This window comes from Thalassophryne amazonica, chromosome 8 (assembly GCF_902500255.1).
Source record: "Thalassophryne amazonica chromosome 8, fThaAma1.1, whole genome shotgun sequence".
In the NCBI taxonomy this organism is placed as follows: Eukaryota; Metazoa; Chordata; class Actinopteri; order Batrachoidiformes; family Batrachoididae; genus Thalassophryne; species Thalassophryne amazonica.
In genome coordinates this window covers 102,515,864-102,537,016 of record NC_047110.1, presented here as the reverse complement: position 1 = coordinate 102,537,016, position 21,153 = coordinate 102,515,864, and the positions used below count along the sequence as shown (strand labels likewise).

The window sequence follows — 21,153 nt, the reverse complement described above, 5'->3', positions numbered from 1 at the left end:
ATGCTTAACTTTGTAGGCTTCTGAGGATTACGTTAAAACTACTAAACGGATTTTCACCACACATTGGTGTTAGGCCTGGGAAGACTCCATTAAATTTTGGAGGTGGTCCGGATCCGTTTTCTGGATGACGATTTTACTTTGTAAACTTTTAACTCATTGAGTGCCAGCCATTTTCAAAGTTCACAACATCCCAGTGCCAGGATTTTTCAGCATTTGAGTGTTTTTTCAAGACCCATAGAAAATTGACTTCTATGTCCATGTCAACAACAAACATACCAAAAGAAACTTCAGACTTTCCTTTATCATCAGGAAAAAAAAATTTGTTTGTACCACTTTCCATTCTTTAGTATTTGTCTGCAGAACATGGGTGGGTATCACTCAAAATGCTGATTTCTGACAAAAAACTGAGAAAATTGGCTTTTTGTGACAAGCAACATTTCAAGGAGAAAATGTCTTTGATTATAATTGTTTTTGCTTCAGTGACATCTCAGACATTATGAAAAGTGATCCTATTGTATAATGCACCAAAAAAAAAAAAAAAAAAGTCTGTTTCTTCTCTCGGCGGCGCGTCTTTTCCCTCTGGCTCCCGCGTATTGGACCTTTTTATTTTTTTCAAAAACCTGATGGATTTGAATCACGTGTGCTTGCATGAGCCTTTCGATTGTGTCATTTGCTTGTAAGCAGCCTTTGTGTGAGGTGTGTGTCATGCACTCTGCGTTTTTTCATTCCAAGGAAAAAGATGGAACGACTGGAGCAGCGCGACTGCATCACAGTTTGACAGACACTGGGCGACAGCCAGGTGGAAACCATTTGGATTAGGAGCGGTACAACCGTAAGACATCCGCACAACGGTGGAGAGCGAGCCGCGCTCCGGTCCACACTCACTGCTACCACCCACAGAATAGGTTCCCTTGTGATTACAACTCTAATTTTTTTACACAAGCTAGATCAGCTGATTAACACCCACCCACCCCAATAAAAAAAATGTAATTGGCGCGATAACGCGTCTTTGGCACTGAGCGTTCCTATCTGAAAAGATTCGTTTAAGCGTCAGTGGCACTCAATGAGTTAAGGATTGCATCTAAAGAACTTCATGGATACGACATGATGATGTAAGACCAAGATCAAGAAGACACTGTTTGTTTTAGCTTGTGAATTAAATATTACATTGCAACATCTCGATCAGTCAGCCATTCTGGATCAATATGCAATTATTGCGTTGTGTTGTGGAATCCGGATCCAGGTAAAGCCTAGTTCATGATGTGAATAACATACTTATTTTGAGTCCTGGTCAACCCTTGGCGGATGTCACAAATCTCGAACTGCTCTTGTTTGATTAATGCAGTGTTGTGAGATATATTGCCTTTTATTTATTTGACTTCCTGAACTTTTTGAGGCCCTTAATGTTTTCAATCTGTTAAAGATTTTGTTACTGATATCATGAAAATGTAGGTGTTTTTCAGTTGTCCTTATTGAATGAATAGTTGTTGCATTTTTTTTTATGTTTTCCATTGAAGAATTAAGTATTGTCTAAATTAAGCTGATTGTATGTAGCACTCATAACTAAATGGAAATATTTACAGCCAATCTATGTGATCGGTATCAGTGATCAGAACTCAAGGCTGATTGGTACCGGAATCAGCAGCTAGATCTATCTATCGATCTATCTAAATATAATATAATCAGGCATCACAGTGAGGAAGCCTCCTTTTTTTTTTTTTTTTTTTTTTTTTTTTTTTTTTTTTTTTTTTAATTTGTGGGGGTCATGTTTAACTTTACCAGACCTGTGAAGGTCATGGTGCATTAATCTGTGGTATTTGTTAGGTGTTAATGGAGTAATAAAGGAATGTCTTAACAATTATTGACGTTGTGTGTTTTCAGGGCAGAAGGTGGACGGCGGCGTGGCTACATGGGCCACCTTACCAGAATAGCTAACTCTATAGTTCATAACTGTGAGAAAGGCCCAAATGGACCACAAATACAACAACTCATCTCTGGTAAGGACTCATCTGAGAGTCTGGGCTCTTTTACACATGACCTTTGCTTAAGGTCTGGGGGAGTTTGTGGGACACCCCGTTTTTCTATCCATGAGCCTTATAAGAGTAATTCTCCCTAAAGTGGTTGCTGGAATTCAGTGAAACGTTACACAATTTTAACTCCAATGATTTATAGACATCTGTATTGATATTGGTTTAACACCAGTCTTGGCATTTTTTTTTAATGGCTAAATTTAACATAAAAAAGACCCTATCCAAAGATTAGACCGGGCAAAGTGCTGAAAGGTCTCTTCAGATGGGTTTTGAGCACTAGATAAAATCAGCCATAATCTGGTAAATGTTGAGAAGCAAACTGACTGGTTGCAGTGTCACCTGATTATATGTAGACTTTAAACCATTTGTTTGACAAATGAAATAAATGTCAAGACACTTCCTTACGTTTTGCGAAACTGTACCTGTTTTGTTATACAAAAGTTTGTCTGTTTTAAGGTTTGAGTGGAAAGTATGCAAAAGCTAACTATAAACATGACTGTGTGTAACAGAGCTCCCAGTGGAGGACAGAGAGAAATGGGAGGCCTTTATTTCTGGCCAGTTGGCCGACACAAACAAGAGAAACACTGTTGACCTGGTAAAGTATCACTTTTGTTTGCTATTAATGTTGGAATGAATAATGCAATATTTGGTCAGTGACTGGTGCTTTTCGGCTGCAGGTACTAGATCCAGAGTTCTGTACTACAATATTTTCAGGGTCCAGTACCAGAACAAGTGTTTGTTTTCTGTTTCTACCTCTCAAAAACAAATCTGGGTAGATGTCACAATATTGTCCATATTAAATGTTGCCTGCTGCTTCTTAAAATGGTTTTATATTTCTTTTAATAGTCAGGAGGTACTTTAAATTTTAATAACCTCTTTAATTTAAAGAGGCTTGAAAGGCTCTAGCACTGGTACCACAGTCTCTTGTGCAAAGAGACTTTTAGCATGTTTTTGAAAACATGGCTGTGATTGATCCATCTGATATGTCAGCTGCTATTGGCTATCATGCCACGCTCTGTGATTGGCTGTTGCGTAACCGCCGAAAATGTGAAAAACAAACCGAAAAGCTTGAAAAGTGAGACAAACGTTGCAAAATGTCGCAAATATCGGGGTGGGAGTTTATCTCACCCCTGTCAAACCAAAATGGAAACCAGGTATTTGCTTTGTGTGTCTGGAATTCGCACGGCAACCGAAAACATTTGGAAGTTTGAAACGTTGTAAACAAAGGCTGCAGCCAATCAGAGAGCAGCGTGTCTCAGCCAGTCAGCAAAATGTCAGAATCCTGACTAAAAGTCACGTGACCAAATAACCTGATACCGACTCCTTTGCCTTGGCTGGAGGAGTGGAACCAATTTAGAAAGACTCATTCTACAGTTGCCTCAGCCTTGACATGAAGCACTCATCTTTTTCTAAATGTGGAGCCAAGTTGCAGGAGCAGCAGAAATTTGGGCCACATCTTGGCCCATTTTTTCTTTTTGCAACAGTGTGGTCAAGTTGCAGTGATAAAGTTTTGTTGAATCTCTAAATTAGCTTTTGCTGAACAGATTTGTCATTTCTTACTCTTTCTTTTCCAGGTGAACACACACCACATCCACTCATCCAGTGATGATGAGGTAGACTTTAAAGACAGCGGCTTTCACCAGGACTCCTCTTTACAACAAGTAAGACTTACTACACCCACACAAAGCAGACCCCCAGCCACTTAAAGTGAACTGTTCTTGAAATAGAGAGTACTTTGTCATAGAAAGTACAGACTCTGGCAACGTGTTCCACGTTAGGTGGAATGCTAGTTTTGATGTGAGTGGGCTTAGGCTAGTTTTTCAAAACACTTTGCTGGTTATTTGGAGTCATAATTATAGTTGAGTGTCACCTTTATAAGGGAGCAGACAGTGTACAGATAGCGTGAGGGGCACCTTGATAACCATCTGTAACTTGATGAATTTAGTAAAGCAAAATGACTAGTTGAACTGCAACTCTGGCAACGTGTTCCACGTTAGGTGGAATGCTAGTTTTGATGTGAGTGGGCTTGGGCTTGTTTTTCAAAACACTTTGCTGGTTATTTGGAGTCATAAATATAGTTGAGTGTCACCTTTATAAGGGAGCAGACAGTGTACAGATAGCGTGAGGGGCACCTTGATAACCATCTGTAACTTGATGAATTTAGTAAAGCAAAATGACTAGTTGAACTGCAACTCTGGCAACGTGTTCCACGTTAGGTGGAATGCTAGTTTTGATGTGAGTGGGCTTGGGCTTGTTTTTCAAAACACTTTGCTGGTTATTTGGAGTCATAAATATAGTTGAGTGTCACCTTTATAAGGGAACAGACAGTATACAGATAGCGTGAGGGACACTTTGATAACCATCTGTAACTTGATGAATTTAGTAAAGCAAAATGACTAGTTAAACTGAACACATGGAGTTTCTGCTTAAATTTATAATTTACTTTGTAGGGCATGTACTGTTGCAATCTACCCTTTATTTTACATGTTGAATGAAGCTACTGAATTGCTAATGTTTTGCTATTACAATTTATTATTACAAATGTTTGATGTGTTATTGCATGTTGTTTTTTTTTTTTTTTAACTATTAACCATTTTGTTAGATTATTTTGGTTTTGAGAAGCCTAATGTGACTTTTCAGTTTTCTATAATGCAAGTAATATACCAGCTTTGTGTAGAGCCAAGAGTATATCATTATCGTTGGTCCTGGACTTTGCCAGGCCTTTTCTGATTATCAGATGCAACAAATGACGTCCAATTTTATTGAGCAGTTTGGCTTCAATGACGAAGAGTTTGCTGATCAGGACGATGTTGTGGAGTGAGTACTCATCCTTCATGCCTGGATTCTATGAGTTTCTGATAACTGTTGTGACTTTGAAGGGGCAGCACACTTGAAAACCAAGCTGGTGCGCTTGTTTTTGTGTCAAAACTTACAAGTTAAAAGATGATAGTTTTCATTTATTAATTAATCAACTGAATGCTTAGGGATCAAATCCAGGCTACGCATTTCTGTGTCGGTGTTATTTAACTATAGCCCCTTTCACACCGGAGCTGCTCCCGGTTGCGTCATGCGTCATTACGCCGCCGCCACGTGGAAGCAACTCAATGCTGAGACAATGCAGCTTGGCGCCACAACAGCACGAGGGGCGCAAACGAGAATTAAACGTTTTTTTTTTTTTGTTTTTTGGGGTTTTTTTTGCATCCTCTGCTCGACGCAGAATTAAGTGGTTTCAGCGCAAGTCAGAGCAACAGGATGGTACTCAGCGTGACTGGAAGCCACACACTCACAAGACGAAGTTACCCAACGCCAGTTTATGACTTCTGCTGTGTTCCATTGTTCCCGCATTATAAATCACCCAGGATTGTTTTTATACCGTGTACACAATGCAGTAAAATTACACGTTCAAAAAACACAGAAAAAAAAAATGCTGATTGCAGCACCTGCTGCAAAGGTTCTCACAGAAGTGTTTAAATAAAATCCATAAGTCCTGCTCACAGACTGATTGACAGAGACAGGAGATGTCCTCATCCAGTAAAAAGTCCGGACATCTCCAGTCCACTCACGGACAATTCGTTCACGCGCACACATGTGAACTTTAACAAAAAAAAAAAGAAAGGAAAAAAAAAACCTGTCTGGTTGCAGGCAATTAGTTCCTTGTTCTCCGCTCAAACTCTCTCATCACAGTTAAAAAAGGACAACAAAGACATAAGTCCTGCTCACAGACTGATTGCCAGAGACAGGACATGTCAACATCAAGTAGAACGCCAGACATCTCCACATTTGCTCACAGACGGCTTGTTCACGCGCGCACATGTGAACAATAAAGAAAGGAAAAAACTGTCTGGCTGCAAGATTAGTTCCTTGTTCTCCCCTCAAACTCTCATCACTGTTGTTCGTCCCTCAAACTCTCATCACTGTGTTTAAAAAAAAAAAGGACAAAAAAGGACACAAGTCCTGCTCACAGACTGATTGCCAGAGAGAGGACATGTCAACATCAAGTAGAACTCCAGACATCTCCACATTTGCTCACGGATGGCTCGTTCACGCGCATCTCGCGGTCAAAGGAGGAAAGATAAACTATAACAGAACTCAGAGTGCAGACCTGCAACTCAGCACAAGAACAAATATAAAGTAGATGAGAAATCAGAGTGCACAGTCTGTCTGCAGCCAAACTGTGTACTCTGACTTCTCTGTGCAGAGAACCTGCAGGCTGCGTCCTCACCTCCTCTCAGCCCCCTGCTGTGCGCACCTGACGCAGAAATTCCTGCGTCGTCATGATGCAACAGGGAGCAACTGGGAGCAGCCCCGGTGTGAAAGGGGCTTAAACCCAGATTTCTCCGCCGTGCGTGTGGCATCAATCCTGCATGTGGTCCCGATTTGGTATCCAAATGAAGTTGATATCATTTAACACTCTAGATGCTGGAGAAGTGCTTCCCCAGTATAAAATCTCAACACAGTTTTGTTAAAGTGCCTCACCACAAACAAAAAAACTACTCACTATGGTGCCCTTGAACTGGGTCCTTAATAACCAATTTGCTCCAAGTGTGCACTTGATAGCTGTGTATGACAACATGCTGACATTGGTGCATGAATGTGTCATCATTGAAAAATGCTTTGACAGTCTTCATCAGATTGAGAACCATTGGAGAAATGTACTCATTTTACCAAAAGTGGGTGGTGATCATTATCATACCTGATCAATATTCAGCACTAGTGTGCATGTCTTTCTAGTTTGTAACTCTGTCCCTTGCTCCAAAACTTCCATATTGTGTTTACGCTTCTTTGCTGGCTTTAAAATGTGAAGATTTTAAGATTAAAGATTACTTGCAGCTGAAATGATCCAAATCCGATCCAAATATAATATGTAGTCATTTCAGATCATTTTTCTGCAAGGTAAATTCAGGTTGGGGGGGGTGTTACAATATTATATTATATTAACGGCAGGTGAGAATTGTGCATTTTTATTTATTTACGCAATTTTAAATTTCTGCCATAGTGTTTTGTGTGAGGTACAAATGTATCTGTTTTGAAGATGCACGTGAGATGTCATAAAAAAACATTTTATGACAGTCATATGCTTATAGTACTGTACTACCATAAATGAGCATATTAACCATCAAGCGGTCAAACTCCAAAAAAAAAAAAAAAAAAAAAAAAACTCCTTCTTGGAGTCCCTGAATGGAGTCCTGTATGGGGCTCCGGTAGGGACTCCATTGTTCTGCTGGGGGATTTCAGTGCACACATGGGCAATGACAAAGACACCTGGAGAGGCGTGATTGGGAGGACGGCCTCCCCAATGTAGACCTGAATGGTCTGTTGTTGGACTTCTGTGCTAGTCATGGATTGTCCATAACAAAGGATGCTCATAAGGATGCTCATAAGTGTACATGGTACCAGAGCACCCTAGGCCGAAGATCAGTGATCGTGGTCCTGTTGGCTTCACTCACTGGATCGGTTCGCAGCTGAGGGTGAAGCAGCTGGAATGAGTATCAGCACCTCTATATCTGAGGCCATGGTTCTCAGCAGGAAACTGATGGGTTGCCTGCTCCAGGTAGGAAATGTGGTCTTGCCCCAAGTGAAGGAGTTCACGTACCTCGGGGTCTGGTTCACGAGTGAGGGAATAATGGAGCGTGTGATTGATGGGAGAATCGGTGCAGCAGGGGCGGTGTTGCATTCACTCTACCATACTGTTGTGACGAAAAGGGAGCTGAGCCAAAAGGCGAAGCTCTCGATCTACTGGTCAGTCTTCATTCCTACTCTCACCTATGGTCATGACCGAAAGAACTAGATCGCGGGTACAAGCAGCCAAAATGGGCTTCCTTAGTAGGGCAGCCGGTTGTCTCCCTTAGAGATAAGGTGAGAAGCTTGGTCATCCGTGGGAAGCTCGGAGTAGAGCTGCTGCTCCTTCGCAACATCCCAGTTAGCAACACAACATCAAAGTATTCATGATTGTAAGTCTATCCATGCACATACAGTAATAATTAGTGGTCGCTGATGCATTTTATTGCTAATTTTTAGTGACGGCGAAACTGAAGCGTTTTGAACCACTAAAGCAATTGTGTTGAAATGTTTGTCTTTTGAAGCATTTGATACACTTAAATAAATCTTTACCATAGAACTTGCATGGAACAAAAAATGTCAAGGTGTCATGAAACAAAAGGCACTGTATGATAAATAATAAAGGTTCTGTGTGCATCTTGAAATTTTTGGCTTTATTTTTGTTGAAAGACATTAATAATATACTTAGAATGTGATGGTCCCATCATAAAACATTGTATGTAATAGAGATATAAATTATGAAATGCTTGTGTAACTAAGGAATGTTATGACCATAGTTGTACAAAATGAAGGGGATTTGGGGGTTCAAAGGTTTTTATATGAAAACAAGATCATTTCAGCTATGTTAGGCTTGAGCCCGTTCCTCTTCTTTCTTACTATTTCTCCAATTTTGGAGAAGACCCTTTCACACTTTACAGAAGTGAAGGTAGACTTTGTCCAACTTTTAAAGAGTTGGATAAACAGCTGTCTCCATCCTCCCTATCTCTCCTTGTTAATTCACTGCAGAAAATGTTTTTTGTGAAGCATTAGCATGGCTAAAACTCTTCAGCTTCAAGGGGGCTTCACCACCACCCAGACCCCCTGACCAGGGCCCTCTTGACCCACAGCCATTTTAAGCATTTTTCTTTATCTGCATCTCACATGACTGCATTAATTATGTATAATTTTATTACAGTGGCCACTGTGACATTAAAACCAACTCAACCCCCCCTTTTTTTTTTTGTTTGTTTTTGTGTCTGTGTGTGTTACCAAACAAGGCCTGTAGAGAGCAAGCGTTATCCAGCTTGTGTTGTTGCTGTGCTGTCCCTTTGTCTTCATTCTTCAGGGTAGCTGGTTTTTGGGGTTTAAAACATCTGAAAAGCTGTGGGTTTTCTGACTATTGGAACAATCCACGGGGTGACACGGAGAATTATTTTAATTTTGCATACATTTGGGTCCACGTACTGTACTGTGCAAAACTCTTAAGCATGAATAAAATGAAGATGTTGGAAAAAAAATTAAGCTTCTAAATATGAAATTATATGAGGAAGTACTGGGCATTAAAGGGCTCCTATTGTGCAGTTCCATTTTCCAGTGAAATATTGCTGGTGCTTTCCATTAAACAGCTGCAAATTTATGATTATGCTAAATTAATCATTTGGAGCTGAAATTGCCTGTTATAAACTCCTGCTAGATCTATAAGCCATGCCACACCTTCACTGTCTCAGATGAGAAGGTATGACATGCAGCTCCTACTTCCTATTAAAAAAAAAAAAAAAAAAACTGGCCTGCACAGCTTCCAACGCTCACTGCTCTGCCTACACCTGATTAGCCAGTCTGTTAGATAGATTTTGGTTAATTGCACACACTTGAGTGAGCTGATGAGCTGAGGGTAAAGCAGGTAAAGAGGAAAATGTGCAGCACAGGTGATTTATTATTTTTTTTCCTTAAACTTTCAACTATTTTTTAAGACTCCCAGTGTACTGTTATTGGAATGGTTCAAAATATGACCCCTTTAAAAGCCCATCTCAAGGTTTTCGATTATCATTTTTTTAATCCTTATTTTGTTTCTTGTCTTTTGGAATCATGCATTATTCTGTATTCCCACAAAATACTTAGGTTTTTAATTATTCAGAAAACATATTTTGCACTCTTTGATATACTTCCATACTTTCTTTAATAAAATCAAATTTGTTCATATATATTACATTTCAGATTTGGTGTTTTATTGAAATGCTCATGAAAATTCAAGCTGCTTTTATACAGAAACACAAGTGCTTAAAGGAGACCTGCATTGAAATAAATATGGTCAGATTTCAGAACAGAAATAGCTGATACGTATTTACACACAATGTATTTATACACAAAAATATAAACGCAACACTTTTGGTTTTGCTCCCATTTTGTATGAGATGAACTCAAAGATCTAAAACTTTTTCCACATACACAATATCACCATTTCCCTCAAATACTGTTCACAAACCAGTCTAAATCTGTGATAGTGAGCACTTCTCCTTTGCTGAGATAATCCATCCCACCTCACAGGTGTGCCATATCAAGATGCTGATTAGTTACCATGATTAGTGCACAGGTGTGCCTTACTGTCCACAATAAAAGGCCACTCTGAATGGTGCAGTTTTGTTTTATTGGGGGGGATACCAGTCAGTATCTGGTGTGACCACCATTTGCCTCATGCAGTGCAACACATCTCCTTCGCATAGAGTTGATCAGGTTGTCAATTGTGGCCTGTGGAATGTTGGTCCACTCCTCTTCAATGGCTGTGCGAAGTTGCTGGATATTGGCAGGAACTGGTACACGCTGTCGTATACGCCGGTCCAGAGCATCCCAAACATGCTCAATGGGTGACATGTCCGGTGAGTATGCCGGCCATGCAAGAACTGGGACATTTTCAGCTTCCAAGAATTGTGTACAGATCCTTGCAACATGGGGACGTGCATTATCCTGCTGCAACATGAGGTGATGTTCTTGGATGTATGGCACAACAATGGGCCTCAGGATCTCGTCACGGTACCTCTGTGCATTCAAAATGCCATCAATAAAATGCACCTGTGTTCTTCGTCCATAACAGACGCCTGCCCATACCATAACCCCACCGCCACCATGGGCCACTCGATCCACAACATTGACATCAGAAAACCGCTCACCCACACGACGCCACACACACTGTCTGCCATCTGCCCTGAACAGTGTGAACCGGGATTCATCCGTGAAGAGAACACCTCTCCAACGTGCTAAACGCCAGGGAATGTGAGCATTTGCCCACTCAAGTCGGGTACGACGACGAACTGGAGTCAGGTCGAGACCCCGATGAGGACGACGAGCATGCAGATGAGCTTCCCTGAGACGGTTTCTGACAGTTTGTGCAGAAATTCTTTGGTTATGCAAACCGATTGTTTCAGCAGCTGTCCGAGTGGCTGGTCTCAGACGATCTTGGAGGTGAACATGCTGGATGTGGAGGTCCTGGGCTGGTGTGGTTACACGTGGTCTGCGGTTGTGAGGCTGGTTGGATGTACTGCCAAATTCTCTGAAACGCCTTTGGAGACGGCTTATGGTAGAGAAATGAACATTCAATACACGAGCAACAGCTCTGGCCGACATTCCTGCTGTCGGCATGCCAATTTCACGCTCCCTCAAATCTTGCGACATCTGTGGCATTGTGCTGTGTGATAAAACTGCACCTTTCAGAGTGGCCTTTTATTGTGGGCAGTCTAAGGCACACCTGTGCACTAATCATGGTGTCTAATCAGCATCTTGATATGGCACACCTGTGAGGTGGGATGGATTATCTCAGCAAAGAAGTGCTCACTATCACAGATTTAGACTGGTTTGTGAACAATATTTGAGGGAAATGGTGATATTGTGTATGTGGAAAAAGTTTTAGATCTTTGAATTCATCTCAGACAAAATGGGAGCAAAACCAAAAGTGTTGCGTTTATATTTTTGTTGTGTATAAGACCCTTGTGAATCAATCAATCAATCAATTTTATTTATATAGCGCCAAATCACAACAAACAGTTGCCCCAAGGCGCTTTATATTGTAAGGCAAGGCCATACAATAATTACGTAAAAACCCCAACGGTCAAAACGACCCCCTGTGAGCAAGCACTTGGCGACAGTGGGAAGGAAAAACTCCCTTTTAACAGGAAGAAACCTCCAGCAGAACCAGGCTCAGGGAGGGGCAGTCTTCTGCTGGGACTGGTTGAGGCTGAGGGAGAGAACCAGGAAAAAGACATGCTGTGGAGGGGAGCAGAGATCAATCACTAATGATTAAATGCAGAGTGGTGCATACAGAGCAAAAAGAGAAAGAAACACTCAGTGCATCATGGGAACCCCCCAGCAGTCTAGGCCTATAGCAGCATAACTAAGGGATGGTTCAGGGTCACCTGATCCAGCCCTAACTATAAGCTTTAGCAAAAAGGAAAGTTTTAAGCCTAATCTTAAAAGTAGAGAGGGTGTCTGTCTCCCTCATCTGAATTGGGAGCTGGTTCCACAAGAGAGGAGCCTGAAAGCTGAAGGCTCTGCCTCCCATTCTAGTCTTACAAACCCTAGGAACTGCAAGTAAGCCTGCAGTCTGAGAGCAAAGCGCTCTATTGAGGTGATATGGTACTATGAGGTCCCTAAGATAAGATGGGACCTGATTATTCAAAACCTTATAAGTAAGAAGAAGAATTTTAAATTCTATTCTAGAATTAACAGGAAGCCAATGAAGAGAGGCCAATATGGGTGAGATATGCTCTTTCCTTCTAGTCCCCGCTAGTACTCTAGGTGCAGCATTTTGAATTAACTGAAGGCTTTTCAGGGAACTTTTAGGACAACCTGATAATAATGAATTACAATAGTCCAGCCTAGAGGAAATAAATGCATGAATTAGTTTTTCAGCATCACTCTGAGACAAGACCTTTCTAATTTTAGAGATATTGCGCAAATGCAAAAAAGCAGTCCTATATATTTGTTTAATATGCGCATTGAATGACATATCCTGATCAAAAATGACTCCAAGATTTCTCACAGTATTACTAGAGGTCAGTGTAATGCCATCCAGAGTAAGGATCTGGTTAGACACCATGTTTGTAAGATTTGTGGGGCCAAGTACAATAACTTCAGTTTTATCTGAGTTTAAAAGCAGGAAATTAGAGGTCATCCATGTCTTTATGTCTGTAAGACAATCTTGCAGTTTAGCTAATTGGTGTGTGTCCTCTGGCTTCATGGATAGATAAAGCTGGGTATCATCTGCGTAACAATGAAAATTTAAGCAATACCGTCTAATAATACTGCCTAAGGGAAGCATGTATAAAGTGAATAAAATTGGTCCTAGCACAGAACCTTGTGGAACTCCATAATTAACCTTAGTCTGTGAAGAAGATTCCCCATTTACATGAACAAATTGTAATCTATTAGATAAATATGATTCAAACCACCGCAGCACAGTGCCTTTAATACCTGTGGCATGCTCTAATCTCTGTAATAAAATTTTATGGTCAACAGTATCAAAAGCAGCACTGAGGTCTAACAGAACAAGCACAGAGATGAGTCCACTGTCTGAGGCCATAAGAAGATCATTTGTAACCTTCACTAATGCTGTTTCTGTACTATGATGAATTCTAAAACCTGACTGAAACTCTTCAAATAGACCATTCCTCTGCAGATGATCAGTTAGCTGTTTTACAACTACCCTTTCAAGAATTTTTGAGAGAAAAGGAAGGTTGGAGATTAGCCTATAATTAGCTAAGATAGCTGGGTCAAGTGATGGCTTTTTAAGTAATGCTTTAATTACTGCCACCTTAAAAGCCTGTGGTACAGAGCCAACTAATACAGATAAATTGATCATATTTAATATCGAAGCATTAAATAATGGTAGGGCTTCCTTGAGCAGCCTGGTAGGAATGGGGTCTAATAGACATGTTGATGGTTTGGATGAAGTAACTAATGAAAATAACTCAGAACAATCGGAGAGAAAGAGTCTAACCAAATACCGGCATCACTGAAAGCAGCCAAAGATAACGATACGTCTTTGGGATGGTTATGAGTAATTTTTTCTCTCATAGTTAAAATTTTATTAGCAAAGAAAGTCATGAAGTCATTACTAGTTAAAGTTAAAGGAATACTCGGCTCAATAGAGCTCTGACTCTTTGTCAGCCTGGCTACAGTGCTGAAAAGAAACCTGGGGTTGTTCTTATTTTCTTCAATTAGTGATGAGTAGTAAGATGTCCTAGCTTTACGGAGGGCTTTTTTATAGAGCAACAGACTCTTTTACCAGGCTAAGTGAAGATCTTCTAAATTAGTGAGATGCCATTTCCTCTCCAACTTACGGGTTATCTCCTTTAAGCTGCGAGTTTGTGAGTTATACCACAGAGTCAGGCACTGATTTAAAGCTCTCTTTTTCAGAGGATCTACAGCATCCAAAGTTGTCTTCAATGAGGATGTAAAACTATTGACGAGATACTCTATCTCACAGAGTTTAGGTAGCTACTCTGCACTGTGTTGGTATATGGCATTAGAGAACATAAAGAAGGAATCATATCCTTAAACCTAGTTACAGTGCTTTCTGAAAGACTTCTAGTGTAATGAATCTTATTCCCCACTGCTGGGTAGTCCATCAGAGTAAATGTAAATGTTATTAAGAAATGATCAGACAGAAGGAAGTTTTCAGGGAATACTGTTAAGTCTTCAATTTCCATACCATAAGTCAGAACAAGACCTAAGATCTACGGGAATGGGGTAATGAGGGGATGGCAGGGGGAGAGAAGCTGCAGAGAGGTGTGTAAGACTACAACTCTGCTTCCTGGTCCCAACCCTGGATAGTCACGGTTTGGAGGATTTAAGAAAATTGGCCAGATTTCTAGAAATGAGAGCTGCTCCATCCAAAGTGGGATGGATGCTGTCTCTCCTAACAAGACCAGGTTTTCCCCAGAAGCTTTGCCAATTATCTATGAAGCCCACCTCATTTTTGGGACACCACTCAGACAGCAATTCAAGGAGTACATGCGGCTAAACATGTCACTCCCGGTCCGATTGGGGAGGGGCCCAGAGAAAACTACAGAGTCCGACATTGTTTTTGCAAATTTACACACCGATTCAATGTTAATTTTAGTGACCTCCGATTGGCGTAACCGGGTGTCATTACTGCCGACGTGAATTACAATCTTACCAAATTTACGCTTAGCCTTAGCCAGCAGTTTCAAATTTCCTTCAGTGTCGCCTGCTCTGGCCCCCGGAAGACAATTGACTATGGTTGCTGGTGTCGCTAACTTTACATTTCTCAAAACAGAGTCGCCAATAACCAGAGTTTAATCCGCGGCGGGTGTGTCGTCGAGTGGGGAAAAACGGTTAGAAATGTGAACGGGTTGGCGGTGTACACGGGGCTTCTGTTTAGAACTACACTTCCTCCTCACAGTCACCCAGTCGGCCTGCTTTCCCGGCTGCTCGGGATCTGCCAGAGGGAAACTAACGGCGGCTAAGCTACCTTGGTCCGCACCGACTACAGGGGCCTGGCTAGCTGTAGAATTTTCCACAGTGCGGAGCCGAGTCTCCAATTCGCCCAGCCAGGCCTCCAAAGCTACGACTAAGCTACACTTATTACAAGTACCATTACTGCTAAAGGAGGCAGAGGAATAACTAAACATTTCACACCCAGAGCAGAAAAGTGCAGGAGAGACAGGAGAAGCCGCCATGCTAAACCGGCTAAGAGCTAGTAGCTGCGCTAAGCTAGCGGATTCCTAAAAACACACAAAGTGAATAATGTGTAAATTATTTAGAGGTGATTCAGCAGAGGGAGTGCTTTAGTTAAGGCACGTGAAGATTACACTGTGAAACAAATCGTTATCTAGTTAACTAGATCAATCTAACTGCGCAGATTAAACAGCTAACAGATTCAGGAAAACACCGCTGTGCTCCGAAACAGGAAGTGATACAGTACCGCAGTGAGAGCCAACCACCAGAATCAAACCCATGACCCTCTTGCTGTGAGGCAACAGTGAATGCAGTAAAGTAAATCTCTAAGCCCAAATTTGTAATTCAGCGGAGAAATATTTGTTTAAAAATGACAAATTTGCAGCTAACATTTAGCCCTCTGTGAAAACAGTTTGTACATCCGGATCATTTCCATGACGTCGGTGACAAGACGACGCGTTCCCGCCTTCAGTCCGATCCCGCATTGAAATTGATTTTATCTCTTAGTAATGTTACTGTTATACACATCCTGGTTTCAACATCCAAAAGTAAGATGCAATGAATGTGAGATACAGCTCTGCTTGCTCATATCCGGGGATCAGATCAGCGGCTGCATCGACAGTGGGCGACATTATTCCCCGACGCCTCGCTCTCACTGCCCCCGATATGCTTAACGAGTGCATGCGCTCGTTAAATGCTGCCGCGGCACTCACACCCCCGTGTCTGCTGTGCAGCCAGCACCCCCTGTCTGTCTACTGAATGGAGTTGCAGCCAACTTGGCACAAGTCCAGAGACTACGCTCTCCATTTTAATGCAGTGCGCGCGGTGACACCTGTTGCTCGCAAGGACAGACTTCTTGCTGCAAAATCTGCAGCGCTGCACGTCTCGGTAATCGGAGCCGCAGAGCTCCGTGGCCGCTGAGAGAGGTTTATATATTTTTTATGACTTGAATTCTTTGCGTGTCTCGCTGTAGCCCGCGACAGTACACCGGAGGTGAAAGACAGTAGATTTTCAATGCGACACCACTCAATCAAACGGCGTATGAAAAAGTCCACAAAATAATTTTCAAGCACAAATAAAAGAAATGTGTACTCACCAAACGTGCCGCAAGACAATATGAAGTTTTTAAAAAAGTAGATCCTTCCGTATAAGACAAGAAAAAGGTGCAGATGAAAACTGACGTAAATCCACAAATTACAATTGGCGCAATGCATGCTGGGAGAGGGTCTTGTCCATGACGTCTCGGCAGCGTCCATGATGAAAGGGACAATTTGCGGAGGGCTAAATGTTACCTGTAAATTTGTCATTTTCAAATGAAGATTTCTCAGTTGAATGACAGATCTGGGCTTGCAGATTTACTTTACTACATTCAGAAGGATCTCGTGTAAATGTAAGTCATTTTTTGTTCAAAAAATCTGACTGCATTTTTTTCAATGCAGGTCTCCCTTAAGACTTGAACACAGTACTGTATTGTAATATTTACTGTAACTTTTGCATCATATTTGAGATGAAAGAAATTGGTGAATGAGTTCACACTACACAGATGGTTATTAGATTATAAAGTGCAGAAATTGCAGCACTTCTTGTGCAAGTACTCTTTCCTTAAATTGTACCAACACATCCAAAGTACCATGATCCATACACCATTTGCCTGATTTGGCTACAATTATGAACTGACAATTGTTTTTTGCTTTTGTCTCTGTGCTTTTAGAAATGCAAATGTCAGAAATGTACATGGACCTAACTGTATGTCTGTGGTATATAATTAAAGGTCTGTAATGTTATTTTTAATGAATTGTCATCTGCATTGCTGGTGGTAAATATTTCTAAACTGTGAAATTAAAAGTTGATGTTCAAAACTTTGTGTCACCTTTCGTGGGACAAGTTCATTCAGGTATTGGCATTAAAATAAAGTGGATGAGCAAACATTAAAGTTAAGCCTTTAATGTTAACTTGTTTTATATGGATGCCATTTACAAACATTCTGTCATTCAAAATGTATAGTATTTAAAAAAAAAAATGCCCTGCTGTGATTACCTCTTATAAACCTTTCAAGTATCTGCCATTTGATTTCATTTTGTGCCCGAATGAACAGAGTGTCACACAGAATACTCAGCTAATTCCAGTTGTGAATTCATGAATCACAATGTAAAGCACAATAAGGGAAGTGTGGCTTGTGCAACACAATCAGACATTTATTAATATCAAATTGCAGCCATTTAAAAAATGTTGGACTACTGAACGGCAATAACAGTTACATTCTTTGATGTACAGTCTGTCTCCTTCAAGAACTGCATCTTTTTGTTTAATGGCAAGCTGAACATTGTGTAGAACCTTCTGAGTACCATTGTTATATTAAATTAATTAGCATGATTGTGTCTGTGTTGCTCGCTCTCTGTGGGTATCCTATACACGTTTGTTTTCATTGTTGTGGTCTCAGTAGTTTGGCTCCAACACAAAGCAAAACATGGATATTTATACATATCTTTAAAGTACAGCTGAAATAATTGTTGTAGAAAGTGAGAAATCTTAATTTACTTGATAAAATGGTTGATACAAGTTGTGGCACTGCCTGCTGTTTGCCTTTTCAGTTGATGTCATGCATATTGGCTTGCACAAAAGCAGTGGAGTGATCTCCAATATGTGCAGTCAGAAATTACTGTCATAAGGTTTAGGAGCAAATTTTACAACTGCCTCCTCCAGTTAAATATGTTCTTATGCAAACAGTTTAAAAACAAACAAACGTGCATATCCACAAAAAAATCCTGAATACATTCATTTGGGCGTTTTTTTTTTTTTTTTTTTTCCTTGGTGATAATTACATAGAACTGTATTTGTATGCAACGTTTTCATTGTCTTTAATCAACCTGACCTGGAGTAAAAGTTGGTATTTCCTTAAAATACAGGAATAAGTATGAAGTAATTACAGTTGTGTTAGAGCATGTTTGACTCTGTTACCATGTGTGCAAATGCTTAACTAAACTCTTTTTCTCTTTAACATTGCAGTATTCCTTTTGATAGAATATCAGACATCAATTTTTCACTGAATACTAATGAAAGTGTAAGTACTAAATCTATGATCTAATTTAATGTGCAGTTATTGAATGAATGTGTAAAATCTATGGTAAAAATGTTTAATTGAGCTTGTTTATATTATATTTACTGGTGTCACTGACATTCACTCACAGCAGAACGGCACATTTTAGAGTGGCCTTTTATTGTTGCCAGCCTAAGGCACACCTGTGTAATAATCATGCTGTCTCATCAGCATCTTGACATTCCACACCTGTGAGGTGGGATGAATTATCTTGGCAAAAAAGTCCTCACTAACACAGATTTAGACAGATTTGTCAACAATATTTGACAGAAACAGGTCTTTTGTGTATATAGAAAATGTTTTAGATCTTTGAGGTCAGCTCATGAAAAATGGAAGCAAAAACAAAAGTGTTGCATTTATATTTTTGTTCAATGTATTTGTAATGCAAAGTAATAGCTGTAAATCAAAGGGATTTAGATATGTGGATTAAGATGCCTTGCTGTTACAGCAGTGTGAATGTTTGTAATGTAATACAGACTGGCAAATGAAATTTCTTTGAAATCCAGATTTCATATGAAAACTGAATGCATGTTTCTAATTAAAAGTTCTGTTGTGTCTTTTTGTTTTGTAGGCAAATATAGCTTTGTTTGAGGCACGTTGTAAGGAGAAAATCCAGCAGTTTGAAGATGCTGGTTCTGATGAGGAGGATATCTGGGATGAGAAGGATGTCACGTTTGCACCAGAGGCACAAAGGCGCCCCAGGTCTAATGAAGACTCTTTTCTTATTCTGTGTTTACGTCAGTTCTTTTGCATACTTCCTTTTAGAACTGGAGGTATGTCCCAACCTGTGTCACTGGCTCTGTATTGGTTTTAATCAGTACTTTATACACGTTGATTTCTATCGGCATCATTAAGCCTGATTTGTTCCCCCCCCCTCTTTTTTTTTTTTTAATGAAATAAGCCAACTCTGGCATTCCATCAGTCATAAACTACATATTTCAACCTGTATTCCTACATAGTTATAAGAAAGAATGATCTGGACCAGTGATTTTCAACCTTTTTTGAGCCGCGGCACCCTTTTTATATTTACAAAATCCTGCGGCACACCACCAACCAAAATAATATAATGCTATTACCTCTGGTTTTGCGCAAAACCCAAATATCATTATTCTTATTATTATTATTAGAAAATCGATACAGAAAACACCGCATTTCGAAAATCCTCAAGCATTTTGCGCTCTGATCTCAAGTAGGGCTGTCACGATTAGGAATTTCTGGAGACGATTAATTGTCAGACAAATAATTGCGATTGACAAATATATTGTCTATTTTTTTTTCTTTTTTTCCCCTTCTTTATATTCTACTATTGTAGTATAATTACACAACTCTGGAAGAACGTTTGGCTTCTGTGAGTGGAGAAACTGGGAATGGTGCAACATTTTTATTTTTATCTTCATTTTACATACAGTCCCAATTTTTTCTGAATTGTGGTTGTTTCTGTTGCATTTCTGAAATTGTTTCTCCTTATCAGTCACGTTTTGTGCTTAAACACTGCATTAAGCTCAAGATTGAACATTTAAATACCTTTGGAAAATAACAGCTGTTAAAGTTCAGAGTTCTCACCTGCTTTTTGTGATCTGTGCGTCTGAACATTGTTTTTTTTTTTGTTTGTTTTTTTGTGGCTCAGTTCATTCATATATTCTCATTTTTTAAATATGTTTTTAAAGATATTTGACCATTTATTTCATCTCATGATCTCATAAATTCAGCATACGACGTGCACATGGTGTGAACAGGACGGTAACGGCAGAATCACACCTTTAGAGAAAGTTCAGAGAGAAGTAAAGGCAGCTTCACGTTTCCATTTTAACGTTCACTCGGGTTAAAATCCTCTCTCTCCTCTGCGCTCGCTGCGCACTGAACCTGCATTCAGGAATCTCCCTCACCCACCCCCTCCCTCGCAGTCTGCAGCCTGTTAACTCCGCGCGCGCGCACACACAGGCACAGACACACACACCGACAGTTCCGCATTTTAGACGGCTTTTGAAGAAGACGGCACTGTTTTAATCGGCCGTCAGCCTCCTTGTTATTGTCCCGTCTTAAGACGAGAGCGAGGCTGCAGCACGTTTGACGTCAGATTCTGAGTTGTTTTATGCTTTGTGGATAAAATAAGTAATTCACGGTAATTGCGAATGTGAAAAATAATCGCGAATATGAAAAATACCCACGGCACCCCTGACGATCGATCACAGCACCGTAGGGTGGTTGAGAATCACTGATCTGGACATATAAGAAAGGGTGCATGCGTGTGAGAAGTTTGTGAAGTTGTTTTTTTTTTGTTTTGTTTTTTTTTGGCTATCCTCAGGAGTTCAGGCAGCACAGACAGTGAGGAGAGCACAGACTCTGAGGATGATGATGTGAAAAGGGATCCATTTGAAGCTTCCAACCCCAGCACTGATGACAGAATGGAAGTCGACACAGGTTTGTGAGTTTTTACACTACCCATAAACAAAGGTGTGGTGGTGGCATATCAGAATCACCCTGTGTGTCTTTCCATGAGTCTTGTTCATGCATCTGCTGCTAAACTGTTTGGTGGAGTTCAGTGAAACCTCTCGCAGTGGTATCACACCATGTGAAGATGTGGAGGAAGTGTAATTATTCCACTCTATTATTTCCAAGGGAAGATCATTGGACTTTACAGTGTCATTTTTTATTTGGGAACGCATTGTATTTATGAGTTACATTTATAAAGAGGCATGTTGGGCTATAATTCAGATATTTAGTCACAAAACAGTTATTACTACAGATGTACAAACAAGTAGTACAGCAGCGTGGGGCGTATCATTTTGCGAGCGTGCT

The 21,153-nt window shown here is 40.4% G+C and overlaps 1 protein-coding gene across 4 annotated transcripts in view; it reads left to right on the top strand.

Moving 5' to 3' along the window:
- The window catches only part of ppp6r3 (protein phosphatase 6, regulatory subunit 3), a 106,157-nt gene that overhangs the window by 62,951 nt on the left and 22,053 nt on the right, over positions 1–21,153 (top strand). For all 4 annotated transcript variants that reach the window (XM_034177118.1, XM_034177117.1, XM_034177116.1 and 1 more), the window contains exons 13-19: positions 1,882–1,997; positions 2,540–2,625; positions 3,605–3,691; positions 4,750–4,847; positions 18,264–18,318; positions 18,926–19,056; positions 20,660–20,775. In XM_034177118.1, coding sequence (XP_034033009.1) covers positions 1,882–1,997; positions 2,540–2,625; positions 3,605–3,691; positions 4,750–4,847; positions 18,264–18,318; positions 18,926–19,056; positions 20,660–20,775 — 689 coding nt within the window. The remainder of the gene's footprint in view (positions 1–1,881; positions 1,998–2,539; positions 2,626–3,604; positions 3,692–4,749; positions 4,848–18,263; positions 18,319–18,925; positions 19,057–20,659; positions 20,776–21,153) is intronic.